Source organism: Pseudopodoces humilis, chromosome 9 (assembly GCF_049639895.1).
Source record: "Pseudopodoces humilis isolate 2021_Gansu_Grassland_sample_001 chromosome 9, ASM4963989v1, whole genome shotgun sequence".
Classification (NCBI taxonomy): domain Eukaryota; kingdom Metazoa; phylum Chordata; class Aves; order Passeriformes; family Paridae; genus Pseudopodoces; species Pseudopodoces humilis.
The window spans coordinates 28,574,320-28,595,320 of record NC_142208.1 but is presented as its reverse complement, the minus strand read 5'-3'; the positions used below and the strand labels follow the sequence as shown (position 1 = coordinate 28,595,320).

At 39.8% G+C, this 21,001-nt stretch overlaps 1 protein-coding gene across 6 annotated transcripts in view; it reads left to right on the top strand.

Moving 5' to 3' along the window:
- Window positions 1–21,001, top strand: part of ABLIM1 (actin binding LIM protein 1) — a 130,483-nt gene that overhangs the window by 42,507 nt on the left and 66,975 nt on the right. For all 6 annotated transcript variants that reach the window (XM_014250229.2, XM_088059646.1, XM_088059645.1 and 3 more), the window contains exons 4-6: window positions 1,039–1,148; window positions 14,615–14,741; window positions 15,877–15,970. In XM_014250229.2, the coding sequence (XP_014105704.2) occupies window positions 1,039–1,148; window positions 14,615–14,741; window positions 15,877–15,970 (331 nt within the window). The remainder of the gene's footprint in view (window positions 1–1,038; window positions 1,149–14,614; window positions 14,742–15,876; window positions 15,971–21,001) is intronic.

The following is a 21,001-nucleotide window of genomic DNA, read 5'->3' as shown; positions in this document are numbered from 1 at the left end:
TGTTCCCAGTAAGAGAACCAGTTTTCAGTTCTACAGAAAGTAAAAAGGAGTTAGCTTAGCTCTGTGGATGGCAGAGAGGTGGCATTTTAAACTCCTGCATCCGATGAGTAGTTGAAGGACTCTGTCCTTTAGCCTGGTACATTTTTCAAGCCCTTTTCTACTGAAGCATTTTGATTGTTTTCTGTTTTTAAATAGTGTGTGAGTTTACTGCATGTTGGTAATCATAAAATGTGTATGTTGCCATTTTATTTCCCAGGGACAGTTTGAAATGTGACATCAATTTTCTGTACATTGACTTGCATCAGTCTTTTTATGTTGAATGAACAAAAGATGAGTCATTGAAATAGACTAATGAAATTCAGTATTGCTGCTGATTTATTTTTGGCCCACTTAGAGATGACAGTGCAAAGGAAACAACGCCTGAAACATTTTTTTTTGTTGTTGAAATCAGCAGTTGCTCATTTGCTAAGCAGTTTTGGAGTGAGGTGGGGTGTAGCAGGGGTCTGCACTCAGCAGCTAATGCTCCTTATTAAAGATTTGGAGTTACTAAATGTTGCTTATCCTCTGCTTTAGGCACCAAATAAGAGTTAACAGCAATGTCAACTTCTGCCTAACACACATTCTTAACATTTATGAGTGACTAGCACCACATTCCTTCACCAGCCTCAAGAACAGTTCTATTCTTTGAGTTCCCTTCTGTATCATTTGCTATCCACAACATCACACTGAGACCATCATAAATGTAGCTGTTGTGTCTTAGCAGATTCCACTGTCTCTGCTATTCAGATAAAACTTGTTTCATAACCTTTTTTAAATTAAAATACAAGGCAAGTCTAACCTCTGCCCCGCTTGCATCCATGCATTGGATTTCTTCCAGTGCCTGGCTTTGCCAAGGCCACATTGCAGAAACTATTTGGCCTGAGTTTCTGTAAAATACTGATTGCGCTGGAGGAAGGCAGAAAACTCAAGGCATGAGAAACAGAGGAAAATTTCTGGCATAACCTTTGCAAAAATACGTTTTTCTCTTGAACTTTCCAGGCGTCCATTTCCACCAGGAGATCGAGTTACCTTTAATGGAAGGGACTGTCTGTGTCAGATGTGTGCTCAGCCGATGTCCTCCAGCCCAAGAGAACTGTCTGCCTCAAGCAGTAAGTTGCCATCTCATTTCTGAAACCTCTCACTTCTCCAGGCTCATCAACATCTGATTGAAACTAGCATAATGCAGTCCTTTGGTGTTTTTATTGTTATTCACATTTAGAAAAGTGAACTATCTCTGGGAATTTCTGTGTTGGTTTTTTTTCTCTTTATTAAGTGCCTGTTACTACAGATGGGAAGAGATACTTAGACATTTCAGTGTGAAAAAAATGACTTTCCCCCAGTGACTGGATTTTTAAAAAGATTTTGTTTTTAAATTTTGCTTTGATAGGCACCAGAAAAGTATCGAATGATAAAACTTGAGGTTTCAAAGCCGATAGATTCTATTTCTTTAATGTATGATTGTACAAGTTTAACTATTCAAAAGAGGATGAAGTCAGAGGAAATTAATTTTCTTCTCCTATTTAAGAATTCAATTAAATTATCCTTTAAAGGGGGTATTTCCAGGATTATGCTTCCAGTAGACTGATGCCACAATGATAGTGTGATCAGAACCTCAGGAAACCATTAAAAAAGACATAGAAAGCAAATTAAAGGGAAAGATAGAGAATAAAGAAAGTTTGGGAGGGAAGTTAAGTTGGCTTGCTGTTGGGTTTTAACACTTTTAAAAGGTAATTTGTAAATTACTGATATTAATCTCTGCCTCTGGTAGTTAATTCTTTAATCTTTGGGGTTCCTTTCTCTGACTGCTGGATTGTACTCAGCACTCATCCAGTGTAGTTTGTAAATCAAAACAGCTGCAGCTTTCCTTGTGACACTGGGTAGTTTTCCTTCAGGGAGAAACTGTATTTTCTCCTGGTACTTGGCTTTGAGATCCTTGGATTATAAGGTGCTATGGAAAGACAAAGATAAATAATGTTTGTGCTCAGTGGATGAATCAAATGAATCTCAGGTTATCTGATTTGCCTGAGAACATGTAATCAAACCCTTAGACAAGGGAAAATGAGAGACTGTTTTTGTTTCCATGCCTCTCTGTCTGAGAAATGATGCTTTTCCACTACAATTGTAGATTTGCAGATGAAAATGCACAGGCCTAATCAGTTAAGGAAGAATTTAGGAACCTGCAAAATGGCTTACAAGACCTAAAAAGCAACATAAAAATTTATGAGGGACTTCAGGCACCCAGAGAATCCTTCTGAGACAGAGGAAGGATGTGAAAATTGATATTTAGGAGGCATAATTGGCAAGGAACTACAAGGCACAGGGACCTTGGACAGTACTGACATTCTTTTTTTAAGCATGCCAGAGCATAGAAAAATCTAGATCTGGCTCTCCAAAGGTGGCACACCTGTCCAGCAGTGTGGCACTTGTCACATCCCTGACTCCAGGTGCCAGAATACCCCTAGAAAATGACAGGTTAAACTTGTCTGATACTTAGCAAGCCAAAGAGCTCAATAGTCACTTCCCCACAGCCATGGTGTCTACTGGAATGGCTTCCGCACTGAAGTCATAGGTAACAAGGATTATAAAACAACATTTCGTGGGACTTGTGATGAGATTTATTGGGGTTTATAATCATAGTTGTGTCCTGATGACAAACTGGTTTGCCAGTTCACACAGCAAGAGAGCTCCTGATCTCAACAGCTTGGAGTGCACTGCTTTGAAATCTGTCAGCATCTGCCATGGTGCATTGGTGCATCATGTTCTGTTATGGACAAAGACTTGTAGAAATGTGTCATATAGAGTTTCAGGTCCTTTTAGTGCAAAACTCCCCAAAATGGACAAATAAAAATGAGAACAGCTTATAAGTTCAGAACTAATAAATTAAAAAAAAAAAAATCACCGAAGAATCCTCTATCTTCAAGGACATGCCAGTTGCTACTTTAGCTTTGTGCAAAATTTGACTTAGATACAGAACAGTATCTTGCTGGCACCAAAAAGTTAATTTTAATTAGTGTAAAGTATTTAAAATTACTTCCAGGTCTCTCCTTCTGGCTAATACATATTTTTTTTCAAATGCTTTGCCATTATTTGAAAGGATTTTTTTAAAATACATATTCTTTTAGGAGAGACTCTGATTCACACTATGCATTTATTTTATGTCCTGTATTGCTGTCAGCTTCCCCTGATTACTTTCAAGTAGGTCACTGGAGGAGACTTTCCTTAAAACAAAGTAAATTTGAGAGAATTCAGTAGACTGCAAATATATCAGGTTTGATTGGTTTGTGTAATGTAATAGGAAACCTTCTATCCTAGAACATCTGCATTAATACTGACATGTCATTTTCCAATGTCTATTACTTCACAAAAATGAAAACTTACTGACAGCTTTGCTTGGATGATTTCAAGGAAAATCAAATGCCTACAAGTACAGGGGTTAACATCTCTAATAACAGGAACCTGAATATTGTTACACTCTATTGTAGTGCACACCATGAAAATCAGATGGGAAAATACTAAATAATTCATTTTCATTTATTTTGTTTAGTATTAGTTGGGTCCGTAGTACTTATTTACTTTATTTATATTAATATTTCTTACACTGCACATATGTTATCTGAAATTACAGCTATTTTCTTGAAGAACCAATTCAGTGACTCCATTGTTATTCTAAATTTTTAGAAGTCTCCTTCATTATTCAGCTGCTGTAGAGTAATCATAATTTATAATTGAATCAATCCTATTCCTTGGCTACTGCTAGAAATACACAGTGCACTAACTTTGGGATTTTCATTCAGTCAGCAGGAAATCTAATAACAAATACCTGTAAATAACTTTGCAGACAAATGAAATGAGTGGTGTTTGGTTTTGTCATTGTTTTATTTCATATGACAGCTTGATAAATGGCATGTCAGCTATAAAGCAAAGTGACTGGGACAGATGTAGAGCAGCACAGAAACAGGGGACAAGTAGATAACACTGACTAAAAGCAAGGTGTTGATGCCTTGGATAGTTCAGGGTTTTCAAGATGCGGTCAAAGAAATGATATTTTTTTCTTTGGGGCCCAATAAAGGAATAATTCAATAATGTGTCCCAGTAATTGCTACTTATGTTTTAAACAGTGTCCAGGTTTTGTATTTGGTATGATTGCCTGGTTTGTACTGTCTTGAGTACTTCCTGCTCTCTGCTGTGTTCTGGCTGCAGGGTAACACACTGTGGTTAAGGTCCACGTTGTCTCTCCAGAAAACCAGTTGTGCAGGCACCTGTTATTTCTAAATTTAGGGCAAAACTGCAATGGTGCAGTTGCATAAATTGCCCTCCATTAGGGCATTTTATCAGTGAATTCTCCCCATGGCAGCTGGTAAATGAACTGATGCAGACTTTGAAAAAAAAGTCTCCAGTTTAGTCATATCTTCATTTTTAAAAGATCCAACTTTGGATTCCATTTTTTCTTGAATGCACAAGAGGTGGTGTGAAAAGTCCAGCAGAGAGCAGAGCAGCTGTACAGAGATCTCCTCATTTGGGACAGGCACAGGAGGTGGTGCCAGCAGGCTGGGGGACTCGAGCCAGCACTCTTCTGGCACAGGCATCATTGAAATCCAGAGGAGGCTACATGTCTTTGAATGCAGTTTAGTCCCTCTTCCTCAAGAAGAGGTTTTTTTCCCTTGAGAAATTCACTCCACAGTAAAGCCCTTCAGTAATAAGAAAGCTATGTCATTTTCCACTTGAGGCTGAGCCCTTTCTCTGTTGGTTCCTTATCTGGGAGCTGGTCTGGAAGTTTTAGTTATTTCTGATTATCTTTCTGCTGAAAGGTTGGATCATTTTGGTGATGTACATGAGCTAGCTAAGAAATTTCATTTCAAGTGAAAAGGGTGTTTTCTGGGACAAACCTCCCTATCCAAAAGAAATGGGAGCATTACAATCACCTAACAGGAGTTTTCATGTTGAAAAATTCATCTTCCAAAATGCTGATGAAGACTTGCACCGTTGTTTCTTTTCAGTGCAATAGACCCTCGTGTCCTATAAATGCCAAGGTACCCAGTGGTGATACGGTTTGGAAAGGAGCAGAGGGAAGATATTTCAACTTCCCTTTCATTATAAGAGTCTCTCCTCTCAGAGAGTGAGTTAAGAGCATTACAGTACAGCCAAGATGTGGACCAGAGTTTTCAAACTGACCAACAAAGTGTTCCATGTGCATGAATAATCCTTGGTGCAGCTGTTCCCCAACCAGCCGGCGTCCACGTGGAGATTTCACATCATGTTTTGTGTGTTTGTCCTTGTCTGTTTTGCACATTATGTTCTGGCTCAAAAGAATGTCAGCTCTTTGCGACAAATGCTTTCATGCCTATCAAGTACAGAGTTTAACAGGGTTGGATTTTGCCTCACAACTGGGGATCTTTGCTCTATTGTGATATAAATAATAAGCTTAATGCTTAATGAACTTGTGGGGGAAAAAAGATATCTTTGTTAATTATTCAATAGCCTTATCTCTTTCAAAAAGATGCAGGCAGTATAGTTCCCAGTAAATAACTGAAACTTCCAACAAGGTTCTGGTAATACTGAAGTAAAGCAGAGCCAACATACCATACCTGCTGAAGAAGGAGGAGGTGGGAAGGAAAAAATAGGAGTCATCTTCTGCCTCAGTGCCCAGAAAGGGCAGGAAAGTGAGTTTATATTTGAAACAACAGAGCATCAAAATGGAGAAGCAAATTTAATTTGCAGTCCTCCTTTAAAGGCTCTTTAATTCTTAATGCAGTCCTATAGTCAGGAAATAAATGTCCTTTCATTAGATAAAAGTATAGGTGATTGTTACCAGTATTCAGAAATAATGTCAGAGCTGATGTATAAGCATCACAAACTCCATTTGAAGTTAGCTAAAATGGATACAAAATTCCTTTTAATCATAGTTCTTGGTAAAAGTCTGCAGCTTGGATTTGTAACTGTTCAGCCACATTTGACTAATTTTTCACTATTTTGTTCTTTATAATTTTTTTCTGGAGCTCTCTGAAAACTTCAATTCCATAGATAATTTAAAAGTGAAGGGGAAAGGCTGACTGTTGCTAAGCAAGATATCTGCATTGATTTTTGGCTTTAAAAGGTATTGAGCAACATCCACCATGTGATTTTGAGCTTATTCTTAGGAAATATTCTCCAATTTCACACTGTGTCAAAGCTACAGGGGTACTTGGCACAGACAGAGATGGGCCTGGTGTGAGACACTGAACTCAGTTTGTCTTAAGGAATATTCACCCACAACAGCCATAACTTCGCTGAGTGCCCTGGGGAACTTAGAGAGGCTGAACAATTTTGGTTGTGAACTTGCATTTTTAAATTTCAAATTTTAAAAATTTTCAGCCTTAAGTATTTAATATTTCTTGTGTGCTGTAACACAATTTTTTTCTCGTTTCATTCTTGGCTTGTCTGTTTACATAAGCAGAAACACTCCCATATCTCTGGGGCATTCAAGCCTGTGTTCAGCTACTGGAGATTCAGTTGAGGGTTTGGGGAACTTGACAGAAGGAGCACGCATAGTCCTATATATCTCTTTTTTTTTAATTTACCATAGAATAAAAGCATACTATGGACATCACTGTTGATTGATTTCAAACCCTGTGATTTAAATCATTGATTTTAATCATGGTTTGTTCAATAACCCAGGAAACCTTGATTAGACTGACTGATTGTAACCTTAGATTACATTTCAATTTTTAATTATAAAATACTAATTGATAAACATGAGGGTACTTCATATCTGTACACATCTACTTAAACTAATATAGCTCTGCATAAAGTCATCATATTATTTAACCTCTATATTTTCCCTAACAACTGTTTTTGCTAATGAGTTGTCAAACTCTATTTGAATGAAAGTTGCAATTTTATTTAGAGTGCATAAAGTATCTGTGGATATTTTTTACTTTCAGAAGTTTGCTACACACATGAAGAATGTAAATGCATTAAAATATATTTCAGTTTTAGAATTTATATTTTTCAAGAGTCTGTAGCTTCAAAGTATTTACTTTGGATCACCATGACCTTAAAAGTTTTTAAAGTGGCACATCTTATATACCCTAATTTTGCTCATAAATAGGAAAAGGAAACCAAGTTTATTCCCTGTGTTTTCAGATCCCATTTTTAACTTCAATTTAATTAAAACTTTGAATTCAGAAATTAAATTAAAATTTAAATGAAAAATTAAAATTAAATTAAATCTTTTATTTTTTTAATGTCACTATTTAATTCTCCATTTCTTTAGTCCAGATTTGATTGTAATAACCTGGCAGGGCAGCTACATTTATGACTTAATACAGCATACAATGGGTCTAAAAATTTTACCCCGTCCCCCCTTTTAAGAATAAAAGAAGCAAGTCAATGTTCGTGACATGATAAAAGTTCAAAGAAATGAAGCTAACCCAAGCAGAGTTCCTTTCTGGCAAAAGCCATTAGATTGTGCCTAAGAATATGCAGTTATTTTCATTATACTGGCCAATTTGTATGATTGTTTCAAGATGATTTATTCTTTTGAAGAATGCTTGCTGTTTTTGAGGCATTTTCATAATTTGAATTACTTTCTAGGGTTACTTTTAGTCCTCACTTTATGTCCTCACTCAGAAAAATGGGTGAATTACTCAAATAGCCTCCATTTGCTCAGCTATTTCCTAGTTTATAGGGACTGGCATTTTAATGCCACTTTATAAATTGTGCTAGATCCTTCTCTGAAGGTATAAAAGCTTTGTTAGAAACTTAACTTCTGAGTGATAAAGATAGCAGCAACTGTATTTAAAATATAGTTGTCAGGGCAGGAAGTTTCTGATTTATGAGTTTTGTATAAGAAAATTCCTTTCAGAAAACAACTGTTCTTCAGGAAGGTGTTTGCAGTCCAGTTTCCCTATTTCTTCTGGATGCTTTTGTGTTACAGTAAATTGGACAGTACTAAATATGTATCAGTTCTTACTTGCCTAAGTGTAACCCCATCTTGAACTTGGAAATCAAAACACATCCATCTCCTTGGGTTTTACTGGAGAAGTGCTACTCAAGAGCTAATTCTGAGGGAAATTCCGGGGGAGGTGCAAGGAATTTCTCAGTAAATGGGTGTTGCATGAGCAGGGATCACTAGCTTGGAGAACACAATTACAGAGGAGATCCCCAGGGACAGGAGTATCTGGGAATTGTCATGTTCAGAAAGCCTGCAGGTAGTAAGTCAGGAATCAGAGGTCACTACAAAAGAAAGTGAAAAGCAAATTAGCTGTTAGCTAGATCTTAGTTTGCCATATGTTACCTGGGCATAAAAACCTTCCTAAAGGAATGTCATAAGTTTCATTTCTATTTTGGGGAGTTTGCACCCTGTTGGAATTGCTTGTTTTCCCAGAGTAACAGTTGAAAATTATCCAAAAAAGTCTGCAAATTAAGAGACACAATGTGCTATCCATGAACTGGGTATTAAACAATGAAGCTCTGAGATAATGGTGCAATTCCCTTGGGATACTGTGAGTGGGATTTGTGACTGAATAGCTGGAGCTACCTGAGTACTGAAATGTGGTAAAAGAAATGTTGGGATAAAAGACTGACCTCAGCTTATATGTACCTGCCCTTGGTTTATCCTTTAGAGTAGTTTTACAGGTGGGGCTCTGGGGGCTGGGATGGGAAGAAACTCAAAAACTTTATCTTTTATAGGACAATTAAAACCACTTCTCTTTCATTGTATGCAGTATGTTTGCTCTTTCATCCACCCTCTTATTCTCAATTCAGATACCTGTGTGAAAGATTGGGTTGAAGAAGGAACTGGGATTGATGAAGTGAAAAAAGGTTAACTTTCTGATAGGATTTTTTCAAGGACAGTTTGCAGGAGTAATTTGTCAGAAGGTCATTTGGTTTGGCCTCCTTTGGGAATGAGGAGTAGAAAGATGTGAAAATAAGGAATTGCCTTTCTCTGTTAAACACTTAAATCAGTACAGACCCAAATGGAGTTGGGGAAGATCATTCAACCTTCTGAATCCCTTCAAATTAAATGAGGTGATGAAACAGCAATTTACAGTAATCACAGAATCATTTAGGTTGGAAAAGATCTGTGACATCATTAAGTCCAGCTTATGCCCCAATACCACTGTGTCAACCAGACCACGGCACTGAGCACCACGTCCAGGCTTTCCTTAAACAGCTCCAGGGATGGCAACTCCAGCACCTCCCCGGGCCGTCCATTCCAGTGTCTGATCACCCTTTCTCTGAGGGGATTCTTCCTGATGTCCAACATAAACTTACCCTGGTACATTTTAGATCATGAATAAAGATATTAAAGAGGACTGAGCCCCATACTGGTCCCTGGGGGACAGCTCTGGTGACTGGTCTAATGATACATCCAAGATGCACAATAACGTGTTTCTTAAAAAGACAAGTCAGTGTTGGGCACTCAGATGCTTCCAGGGACTTGTGCTGCAAGCAAAGAATGCCAGTTCATGCCATTGGAATTTCTTTCCCTATTTAATCAACTAAAATAGTTCTATTTTCTTTAACTACTTGTTTTGAAAATATCAGTTTTTCCCAACTTGCCACTTATAATAAACTGTCAAAGCTATACTGCACTTCCCATGGGAAATTTATTTCCCTCCATTGTATGTGCCCAGCCTCTTATTGTTAGATTTCAGGAATACAAGGCTGCCTATGTGGGTTTGTTTTGCCTTCAGCAAAAGGGCAATAGCGAATTTGTTCTGACAAACATTTCCCATCCTTGCAGTGGCAAAGAGAAGGGGTTTGGCAGAAGATTCCTCAGTTACATGCTCAGATTCAATTCCTCCCAATATTGTACATCCTTCTCTGACTTCCAGGACTTGCCACAGCCCCAATGACCAAATGGCTATGCTTTAAACTTTGAAAACATTTGTCATGCTGTGAACATAGTGAGTTTGTATTTTTAGCTTTGACAGAAATATCTTGAAGATCTGGAAAAGCCTGCATGATATCATCAAACCTTTCAATTTTAATGCAAGGCTTTAGAAGGTGTTGCCTGATCTGTGGTTAAAGGGTAATTGAGAAAGAACTCTGGTCTCCCTACCTCTATGAGAAATTGTAATTGCACAACCTTCAAATTGCCATAGAAGAATTACTGGGATATAAGTTGTTTTTCAAGGTGACTAAGAGCTATTTATACTTAGAGATTTCTTGACCTTGACTCCAGTGATAATATTTGCCTCTTTCATCACTTCCAAATCACTTGCTCTTTAGGTCCAACTGTGTTTGACAATGTATTTCTGTGTAAGTCCATGAAAACTTTTAATTTCTTTTAAGTATTAAAATAATAACAAAAATCCCCCCCAGTTCTTCCCTGCTTTTCCTGTTTCAGAGCAGAAGCCTGCTGGTGCTGTCTTTGTAAAACTCACGTATCAATGTTTTATAAGGAGGGAAAAGAGTTACAAAAGGAGTGTAATAAGAGTACAGAATACTTGTGACTCATGGGGATTGTGGCACCTTCAGACTCTATCTATTAGATATGTGCTTCTGATGGCCATCAGGATTTAAATGAACTCTTTGGTGATTTAATTATTCATCATGAAATCAGACTGGTATTAGCTTTGTTCAAGAGCTAACCCTGCATGGAGCAGAATTGATGTAACATTCACATGACTTTTTTTTGCATAACCCTCTTTATTAGGCCAAAAGCACATAGAGATGGTTTCTCTTTCATAAATCATATGAGATGAGCAGACAATGCGGGATAAAGCTATATTCACTATTAAATCTTTAAAGCAATCCAAAAGGGAGTGGGTAAAGTCCTACCCTGTGTGCTGAGGGTTAATCCAGCTGTATCAGCTCTGAGCTCACCTGTGCACTATTGGCTGAGAGCAGGGGAGGGAGGCTAAGGCAGAAAATCCACTGCTTTATTTAGACAGTGACAAATGCCTTGCTGTGCAGGGTGCTTCACTCCTGAATGTCTGGGGTGGTGCAGATGCTAAAAAGGGAAACATATTTTCTCATATCTTTACAAGCAAGGTGTCATGGGTAGCAGCTCAGCCTGACCTGCGTCTTTTAGTGGGGCTGCTAAAGGTGGCTGGAGTGTGGAGGTCTAAATCATACTTTATATTACAGTGGTGTGCCCTGTCCCCCCACTTTCCCATGCTTTTGGGCTGGATGACTCCACAGCACAGTCCTTTTGTCCAGGCATTTTCTTCTGTACCCAAACATGTCAAATATGACACATATCTAAGTGCATAGGGGAGCTGTACTGCTCACTCTGAATTTTAACCAGCACACTGCACTGTCTGCCTCCTCCTCTTTGTTATCTTGGCACTGCTGAATGTGTGATGTGCAAGGAATGGCAGAAAGGGAGAATCCAGGTTATATGGCAAAAAGAAAGTGCAAGAAAGCTCAGATTCAAGGGTTGCAGTCTGTTAGACCCAGGTATGAAGTCAGAGAACACCATGGTAGGAATCATTGTCCACAAATTTGGGAAGGATTGTCAGATTTTTCAATCTGCTCTGACATATGGTAGTGGACCACTATTCTTACCTCACGGCCCTTTTATTTGCAGCATGTGCTGGTTATAGGTTAGACAGATACAGACTGTGCTTAATGTGATACTGAGATCCTGCCTGCATACGCTGATGACATTCAGCCAGGGGCTTAAATGTGCCTCATGCAGGCCTGAGATCATAATGGCTTTTATTTGTAGAATTTGGATGAACAAATGGTCTTTTCTTAGCCCAGCCCAGCCCTATTTGATTTCTATTTTAGGAGATGATAATTGCTAGCTTTTAATGTATATACCAAACAGTTTTGCCAGAATTAAAATCAGATTTATTGAAAAGCCATCTCAACCTAATACAACAGTACTGGGCTATTAGTTTACTTTGATTCTAGACATTCATTGTGTCTGTTCTATTAGCAGAATGGAAATGATGTTAATTTCCTTTAGCAAAACACTTCAAGGAACCCAGAAAGAGTGTAGATGTCATTGGTGCTATAGAATAATAAATGGATGTTGCCAGCCACTTGTATTAAACATGAGCATAATACTAAGTCTGGTGCTCAGACTTACTGTGACTTTGGCTTACACAGAAGCAATTAAATAGTTAGAAGTACTTCACGGATCCCTACTTCCCCCATGTATCTGGTTGTGGCATCAATAAAGATGCTGCACTAGGGAGGCCTTTTTTTGTAAGGCAGTTTCTCTGCTCCCACTGCCTTACAAATTGTTTAAAGAATCTCTTCATTGATTCCATTTCTGAGAAATTTCATGGAAATTTCAGCTTCACTGATGTTTCCCAGATAAAAACAAAAAGAAGCACAGAAAATATAGCAGATTTTTTGAGGGAAAATAGAACAGGGAATACATCACAGTGTGACAGGCCCCAGGTCGGCTGCGGAAGCTGCTGGAAGAAGCAGCAGTGCTAGGGAGCTGAGAAATGGGTGCTCTTTTAAAACTGCAATTCAGCACATGCTGAAACTGGGGGAAGGATCTCATTTGTTCTCACAGTCAAAGTCATGTTGCATGGTTTATGATTTAACTTAAGAAAATGAGGGCTGCAATGGACCTCAAGAGATGATGTAGTATCCTCCCCAAACCAAGATCAGCATGCCAAAGCCACTCTGACATGTGTTTGTCCCTTCCTCACCCCTGTGAGGAAAATTCCAGAGCCTCCCTCGGTGACCTGTTCCAGCCTTTGCTGTCATCACAGACTGGCATGGAGCCTTCAGCTGTCATGGCAGAGCAGAGGGATACATTACACGGTGTCACTCCTTGTCACTTCATGATTTCAGCTTGTAACATACGTCCTCTAGAGCAAAGTCCTGATATTAGGACATCGCAGGGCTGCTTTTCAAGTCCAAGTTGTGTCAAAAGTCTGTGATTCACATTTTGTTACAAGATACCACAATGCTTAGTCCCCTTCCCCTCCTTTTTTAAGGGATTTGAGAAGAAGGAGGATGCTCTAGGAAGTGGAACATGCAAATGGTGGATTCCTGGATAGCAGGAATGGGCAGCACATATTTGGGGTTCTTTTGGCCCATTTTCCAACAAACAAAAGTCATGCCCTTTAGTTAGAAGGACTGACTGCTCTCATTATCAGTTGTGATAATACACTTGGACTTGCCCTTTTGCAAGGCATGGTGTTGCCTGGGCTTAAACCCATGAGTAGATGAAGGTTTTCAGGCTGTACCTGCTCAGTCAGCTTGAGCATTGGAGCCAGGGTGATATTTTCCCTGCTGCCCAGGCTTTAAGAGCTCAGATTAATCAGTTCTGTTTGTCTCCATTTGTTGTTATTTGTTGATGTTTCAGGCATTCACCAAAGGAACACCAAGTCTGGGGATAGTAATATCTGGAAAATCCTTTGTTCCAGGCGTCTCCTCTGTGGTTTCCATGAGTGCCTCAGCTGATGGGCATTCCCTTTCCACTCCACTGGGCTTCCAGGCCCTCCTCTCCCTCAGTCCTTCTGTCCCCTGAGGCTGGGAACAGAAGCACAACCCTTGCAGTTCAGTGCTGTCTGCCACATCAGTCTCTTCAGATCTTACCATGTGCTGGAGTGCCCTTTAACGGGAAATCTTTTTGAGTATTTTATGTTTGAAGGGGAGAGGAATGGAAGCTTGGGGCTGAGCTAGAGATTTCTGATGTAACATGAGGTATTGTGGCACCCCCTGGGACAGAGTGCTGCTGGCTTCTGGTTTCCATTCTGCCATCAGCATGGAAATCAGGCTCCTCCAGGATTGCAGTGAGAAACGACTACCAGGAAAGTACCAGAATTCCTGAGTGAGAGCCCTTTTGCCGATTAGGGACCAGGAGAACTTCAGTTTGCCATACCTGCGGCTGGAAGACAACAATGCCCTGCCCTCTCCACAGCCACAGGGCTGTCACACCTGTCCTGGGCTGTACCCGGGCTGTGCTCGGGATGTCCCCAGTTGTTCTCCAGGCTGTCCCCGGGCTGTCCCCGGGCTGTCCCGGCCTATCCCAGTCTGTCCCCGGCCTGTCCTCGGCCGGTCCTCAGTCTGTCCCAGCCTATCCCGGTCTGTCGTCGGCCTGTCGCCAGTCTGTCCCGGCCTATCTCGGCCTATCCCGGTCTGTCCCCGGTCTGTCCCCGGCCTGTTCTCGGCCTGTCCCCGGCCTATCCCGGTCTGTCCCCGCTCTGGCTGTGCCACTGGCGGGGCTCTGCTGCCCCCCAACGGGGGCGGGCCGAGTCCCGGTGCTGCTCGCTCGGCCTCGCTCGCTCCGTGTGAGCGCTCAGCTTCTCGCTGAAAGCAGAACGACAAACACTGATGGCTGTAGAAAAAAGGAACTTGCTGCAGCGAGGACTTTCTTGTAACTCGTTCCTGACAGAATCTGAAACTTGTACAGAGCTTGCCAGGTGGTCTTTGAATCACAAACAGCGTGAAAAACAGGAGATGTACTTTCCCTCTTCCACTGAGTATGTCTGTAATGAGAAAGGTTTGAGTCTTCGTACAGGACCCAGGAAGGGTTTAAGGAAAGGAAGATGTACCTTTGCACTGCTGTGTACTTCATCCCTTTGGCTACCAAATGTGACAGGTGGGCAGTTAATTAAGGTTAATGAACCAAGTAGCTGACAACAAATGCATCTGTTTGTTTGCTTGTTTGCAGATTGTGCTGGCTGTGGAAGAGACATCAAAAATGGACAGGCACTGCTAGCCCTGGATAAGCAGTGGCACCTGGGGTGCTTTAAGTGCAAGGCCTGTGGGAAGGTCCTAACTGGGGAATACATCAGCAAGTGAGTAACCTCTGCTTCTCTTCTGAAGCCATGGCACAGTTTTAGCTGCTAGCAGAGAAGAGCTTGCAGTAAAATTCACATCTGGAATCCTGTTTCAGCCACCTTTTCATATACAACAAAGTCTTTGTTCCCAGTGAGAGCTGAGCTGGGAAAGTGAACTGCAAAGTGCAACTGAAAGGTGATGTTTAATGATACCAGTCTATATTTAATACAAGTCTGAAAGAGGTCTAATTCCATATTCCTGTAGAGAATTAGGTGGATTGTTGTGTATGTTTTCTGTAGTAGCAGATAAAGAATTGTGTCATTTTGCTTTCCAACATGTGATTTTGAGGAAAAAAGAAGTAGGAATTTGTCCATTTCTTACCTTTTCTAGGCAATAGATATGTTGATGTGATTGACCTGATGGTATTTCTCATCTCCATATAAAAACTAATGAAGAGGGTTTCAAGTGTAAGAAAGTGTAGAGGAAGAGAATAGGGAAAAGAGAAAAGAGGAAATGAAGATACAGTTTCTTTTTTCCCCTTCAAGCATTTAGCAAAGAGAAAAAATAAGGAAACAGTGTATGTTTCACAAACTTGTCATTTGGGCGCGTACAATATTTATAAGAGTTCTGTAATTTCTCAAAAAAAAAAAAATCCAGTGCCTGAGAAGTGCTCCTAGGCTGCCTAGTGTTTCCACTTCTACTGTATGTTCCTTTTTCATACTAAAGTACTATGTTACCTTACACTTAAAAGTAACTGCTTATAGTCTTGCAGCCTACCAAAGGTTTTTTTTTTTCTGAAGTGAACAAAAACTGTCTGCCTTTGATAGACTGTGATTTCCTCTCACCCCCAGAAACAGTTACACTGATTCTCTGGAACTCCACCACCTGTAGGTGTAGAGAGTCTGCTCTAAAGAAGGAGGTTTACTTCACTGGTTTGTCCTGGATGTCTTCTCTTGATGAAAATTTAAGAAATAATTCTAAGAGTCATTAATGAAAATATGATTTTTGTTTCTTATACTACAAAGTGTTTCCCTTGAACCTTCCCCATTTACCTGGGTCTGTGTGTAGGAGTTCCAATTGAAGACAAAGGAAGAGGGTAAGTCATGTTGTTTAATAACAAGTGGTTTGTAATTCATGAATTTTCTTTTTCAGAGATGGTGCTCCTTACTGTGAGAAGGACTACCAAGTTCTTTTTGGAGTCAAGTGTGAAGCATGTCACCAGTTCATTACTGGGAAAGTCCTAGAGGTAGGTGTTTTGTGAAGTAGAGTTTATGAAGAATTGAGCCACCCATTATGTCCTCATGCAACTGCAGAGAATACAAAAATTCTCATATAAAGGCTTCCTGCTGATTTTAGAACTAAGTTGCTGATTTTCAGAATTATTTTCAGTGTTTTAGTTTTGCTGTCATCAGGAAAAGTGTGTGATATGGAATTAATTGGACTAGTTTCTATGGATCTGTGGTTTCTGTTTTTCTCTTTTCATGGTGATCTGCAAAGCCTGTTGCTCTGCTTATTCTATGTGAGATTTGATACATTTACAGAAGTAATTTGAGTACTGGAATCACCTTTGGCAACCATAAGTTTGTCGAAACTTACAACATGAGATTTATACATGATCTAAACGATGCTGAGAAGGTGAGAGGGAGAAATGTGCTGGAGAGGTAAATTATGTGTTCAGAAATGAGAAGACAGAAACCGTCTGAATAATCTCCTTTGCTAACTCTTATTGGAGTCCTCAACATTCTCATTGAAACTAGTCAAATCTTTCTAGAGATGTCAGTACCAGCCTCCATCTCTCATGGCTGTGTTTAGTCTCCTTTGAGCTAGAATCCTTGAACAATACATGGATTCCTCTGTGTCATTATTGAATTAGGGGACCAAAATGCGGGGGACCTTCCTTGTCAGTGAGATACAAGAAGCAAAACTTATTTCTTGTCCCTGCAGGAGACTCTGCCCAGTGGAAAGAACCTAAGCTTTGAGCTCAGCTCAGGAGCTGGAGTGTATGTTTTTCAGTGAATAACTGAAAATAAACCTGAAAATATCACAAAAAATAAAAGCAGCTGGAATTTGCTAGTGAAAGTGTGTTACAGGTTCCCTTCTTTGTGTCCCATCTACTACAAATGTAAGACTGTGTCAGCCCTACTGTAAGAAGTTTCAGGTTTGGCATAAAATGGTATTGTGGTTTTAGTTGTGGAGGTTTCTCTGGTTCAGCATTCAGAATATGAAGCAGTCACCATGAGGGACTCAGAGCTCGTGTGGACACCATGTGCATTTTGAAGGATGCACTGGAAGGATGTACAGTTCCTTCATTAGCCAGACTCTTAGCCTGCCTCCTTTGAAATCTGTATCTAATTCCTTTGGAGACTTGCACAGATAATTACTGAGAGCAGCCTGAGTTGTCCCCTGAGCAGGAAGGCTGTGTCTCTGGCTTTCTTCTTCTGGCCTGCCACCATCTGCTTATCTATTCCTGTCTACTGATGAGTTTTTGCAATTTATCATTATGGATTGGAGACACTGTAGTTGCAATGCTGTGCAGGAAGCACTGCAGGAGAGAAGTAATTGGATTTGTGGGATTGGGAAACATAAGATTGTTTTAAAATTATTTTAGGGGTACGTGACAGTTGCTCTCACCTATAAACAATGCAACCTATTCAGATGAAAATGACAAAAGAGAGGGTTTTGGAGTCTGTGGAGAGCTGGGAAGAAATAAACTACTTCTGTCTGGAGCATTTTGTATAGTTGAATATAGCAAAGTTGCACTCATGTTACTCTTCCTAGCATCAGTGAAGAAACATAGTAGTTTGAGGGATCATGAGCTGTATCCCATCAGAACTGGATAAACTGTGACTAAGGAAAGATTAGTTCAATTGACCTGGAACTTGGCTGTCCATCATAATTTAAGATAATGTTCAAGTTATCAGAGATGTATCTGGGGCAGAACCTTGGTGCTCATTTTGGCCCCTAGGTGAGTTTCTCACTTCATAGTTCTTATACTTCTATGGCTATTTATTATTATTATTTATTTATTAGAAGATGAGACAGCATTTACTGCATAAAGGAAGCATGTCCAAACTCTTGCAAGGGTGTTCCTCTTCTAAGAGTCAAAATCAGATAAAAAAGATAAAGTTTTTTCTATTTGACCTGGCCCCTGCAGCATCAGACTTTTCTGATGAACTAGAAACAGAGCTTTTGAATGATCTTGTCAGTAATGGAAACATTAAGCATGCTAAATTCTGGTTAAGACTATAAATTTTACTTGAGTATTTGTGGCTCTCGCTGGTTATCAAAGACACAACCCAAAATGCTGCAGCAGAGGGCAGCAGTGGTTCTTAGCACATAACAGGCCAAACTCCTCAAAGGCCTATAGAAGTTGTATAGTGTTGCTCTGACTGCTGTCTGTAAGGTGTAGGCTGGCCAAGTCGTTAGAAATTTTCACCAAAAAAAATTAGCATTGTGTAGCCAGGGGGGCCATTCAGACCCTGGCTTAACTGAATTTCAGTGTGTATTAGCAACTTGGATAGTCCATTCATGATAAAACATGATAAAAGTTCTCAGAGTATAAGCTGGGAATGCAGCTGCAGGAGAGACATTCAGGCACTCTGTGTCTTTTAAGTGGTGCTGGAAAAGTTTGGAAGATACAGGTGAGCAGCTACTGCTTAACAATCAGAGCAGTTTATGAGAACTGTGGGCTTGTTTCGTGGTTTGTCACTGTCAGAGATGCACAGTTCCAAAGGGGAAGTTTAAAAATGACTCTAAATATGACTCAAGGAACTAGTAAGTCAAAAGCTAGCATGAGAAAACCATGTGTCAGCACAAGTGTTCCCTTTGGGCAGGAGAGGTCGTCTAAAGGATGGGGTCAGAGCGTGACATAAATCCTCTGGTAGTAACGGAGATGAGATGTCGGAAGCAGCCACAGGAGATAATTCACAGAACAGGATGCCACAGCTCAGAGAGGGCTGCAGACCTGTTTGAGGCAGGACAATTAACAATCTCCTTATCCTGTACTAGAAATCACCCACAACCTTTCAGTTCACCTGAAGGTTTAATTTAGATGAAGCTTGAGATTCTCACGGGAGGATTACTGTCTTCCCTCTTTGTTTTCTTTGGCAATGTTGCTTTGGAAAATTTGGGTATTTTTGATGATTTATATCATGTGGGTTGTCTCTTGTCCTGCTGTTTGCCCCTTAACAAGGAAACCATATTCTTGGTGTGAAGTAGCACACTTACAGGAATTGTCTAGGTAGAGGTTATGTCTGCCCAGCCCAAATTATACCTACTAACATGCAGTTAGAAAAAAACCCAAAACACTTTGTATTTTGCCTTTGTTAATAGAAATGATTGTACAGCAAATGTCCTGTAGTAAATACAGTGAACTGTAGATCTCATTTTATTTGTCAATAAGATAATTCATTATGTCAGAAGCAGAGTATGCTATCTCATCATCTTCATCCAAAGAAATTATTAGAAGCGATTGAAGGGAGTTCTATGGCACATTGTGTACAAACACTTCCCTCTAATGGATCAGAAGGAATTAGCAGCAAGCCATTTTGGTGCTGCTTTATTTTCTGCTTATTCTTATTACATCTAAGGCAGTCTGTAGAAAAACTGAAGGGAGATGAAAACATGAAAGTTAGCTTTGTGTTCACAGAGGCTGATGTCTGTTTTACCACTAAAAGCCTATTTCACTTATTTATCTATTTTTATTTAAAGAGAAATTGGGATTCTTTGCAACATTTCAGACTTGTAATTCCTGCTTATTTTGTCCCTCGGTATGGCTTTAGTCCCTCTGAGAAAGTCAGATTTTTCAGTCTCCTACAATAAACAGCCACTCCTCATGTGGACCTAAGAATCTTCATCTCAGAAGCAGCTATAGAAGCACCCTCAGAGGGTGCCCCTGGAGCACCCTCAACAAAACCCACCAGAAAAGCCAAGGTTTGGGTTCAGACTCTCAGATTCAAGGATGGACTCCCTCCAGCCACTCTGTAGAGGTGATCCCTTTGCTCATTTAAGGAATGCTGTAGGAGAAAGACAGGACTTATTTTACTAATATCCACAAATCATGGAAGAATGTTTGGTTTTTTTTCTTGGCCATAGATATAACAACTTTCAGTAGCCGTGGAAATATTCAAGAAAAATACCATGTGTATTTAAGTCAGCTCAGATATTTCTGATGTATTATTTGGCACATTGCTTTCTGTGATAAATACTCACAGATGATAGATGAGGGCATGCCAACACAATAAATGTGCTAATGTCCAATATGAAATATATATTGCAACTTTCTTGAGCGTACTGGATACTTTAATGCTTGAGTGTTTCAGGAAATGTTGTCAAGGCAACAGAGATCAGTGCTCTTCCTTGGATTTCTCTGGCAGAAAGGAATCTTTAGTTATGAAAAATTACTCATTTCCCATTAACTCGGGTAAAAAAAATGTTTTTAGCAGGCAATAACAGCATAGTGAGAGTGAGAACTTCCACACACTTTCCACTGAGCAATGGTTTTTATAGCTTCAGGGCTTGCCTCTTGAAAGATGCCTATCTAATCCTAAACCTGCAAACTTCTGTGTAGACATGTGCAGCTCCATAAATCTAAGTAAATTTGATCATGTATTTAATCATTTGAAAGATGTCTACCTAAATGATTTCTGTCTAATGTGTTTTTCATACACGATATAATTACTACTCCAGGGCTTAATTCAAAATATATTAAATGATTGAGAAGCTTCCAGCTGACTTCAGAGAATGGTGGATCATGCCTGAATCCTTGTATTCCATCTTTGCTTATCTAAAATGTCTTACTGCTAAGCAATATTCTTTTAGCTCTGCACAAAAAAGTCATAAGGGCAAGAAAAGGTGGATATTTTGCATAAAATAATACAAAAAGTCCAAGAATAAGATAGAGTTTTTACATTTTTCTCCTTTTCCAGCTGTAACTGATATGAAGAGAATTTGATCTCATGATCTAGAGACAGAGTGTCTCAAGTGCCTTTACCATCTTGCTATTCCACACATTTATTTTTATAATACTTTTCACTTAATATTAATTGTAAAAAAAAAAAAAAAAAAAAAAGGCTATTGTGTGGTTTCTCCTGGCTGTGCATAGCTCGAGTTCCTGTTTGAGGGGCTGCTGCCTGCCCTGGGTTTGCTTCCTGTGCACTGTTGAATCTTGTACCCCACCTTGTAAGCAGTGGCACAGTGCCATTTTCACAGATGGACCTGAAGAGAGTCCAGGCCACCAGAAGGTTCCCTTGATTTCAGACTGCAAGGTCAGGTCAAG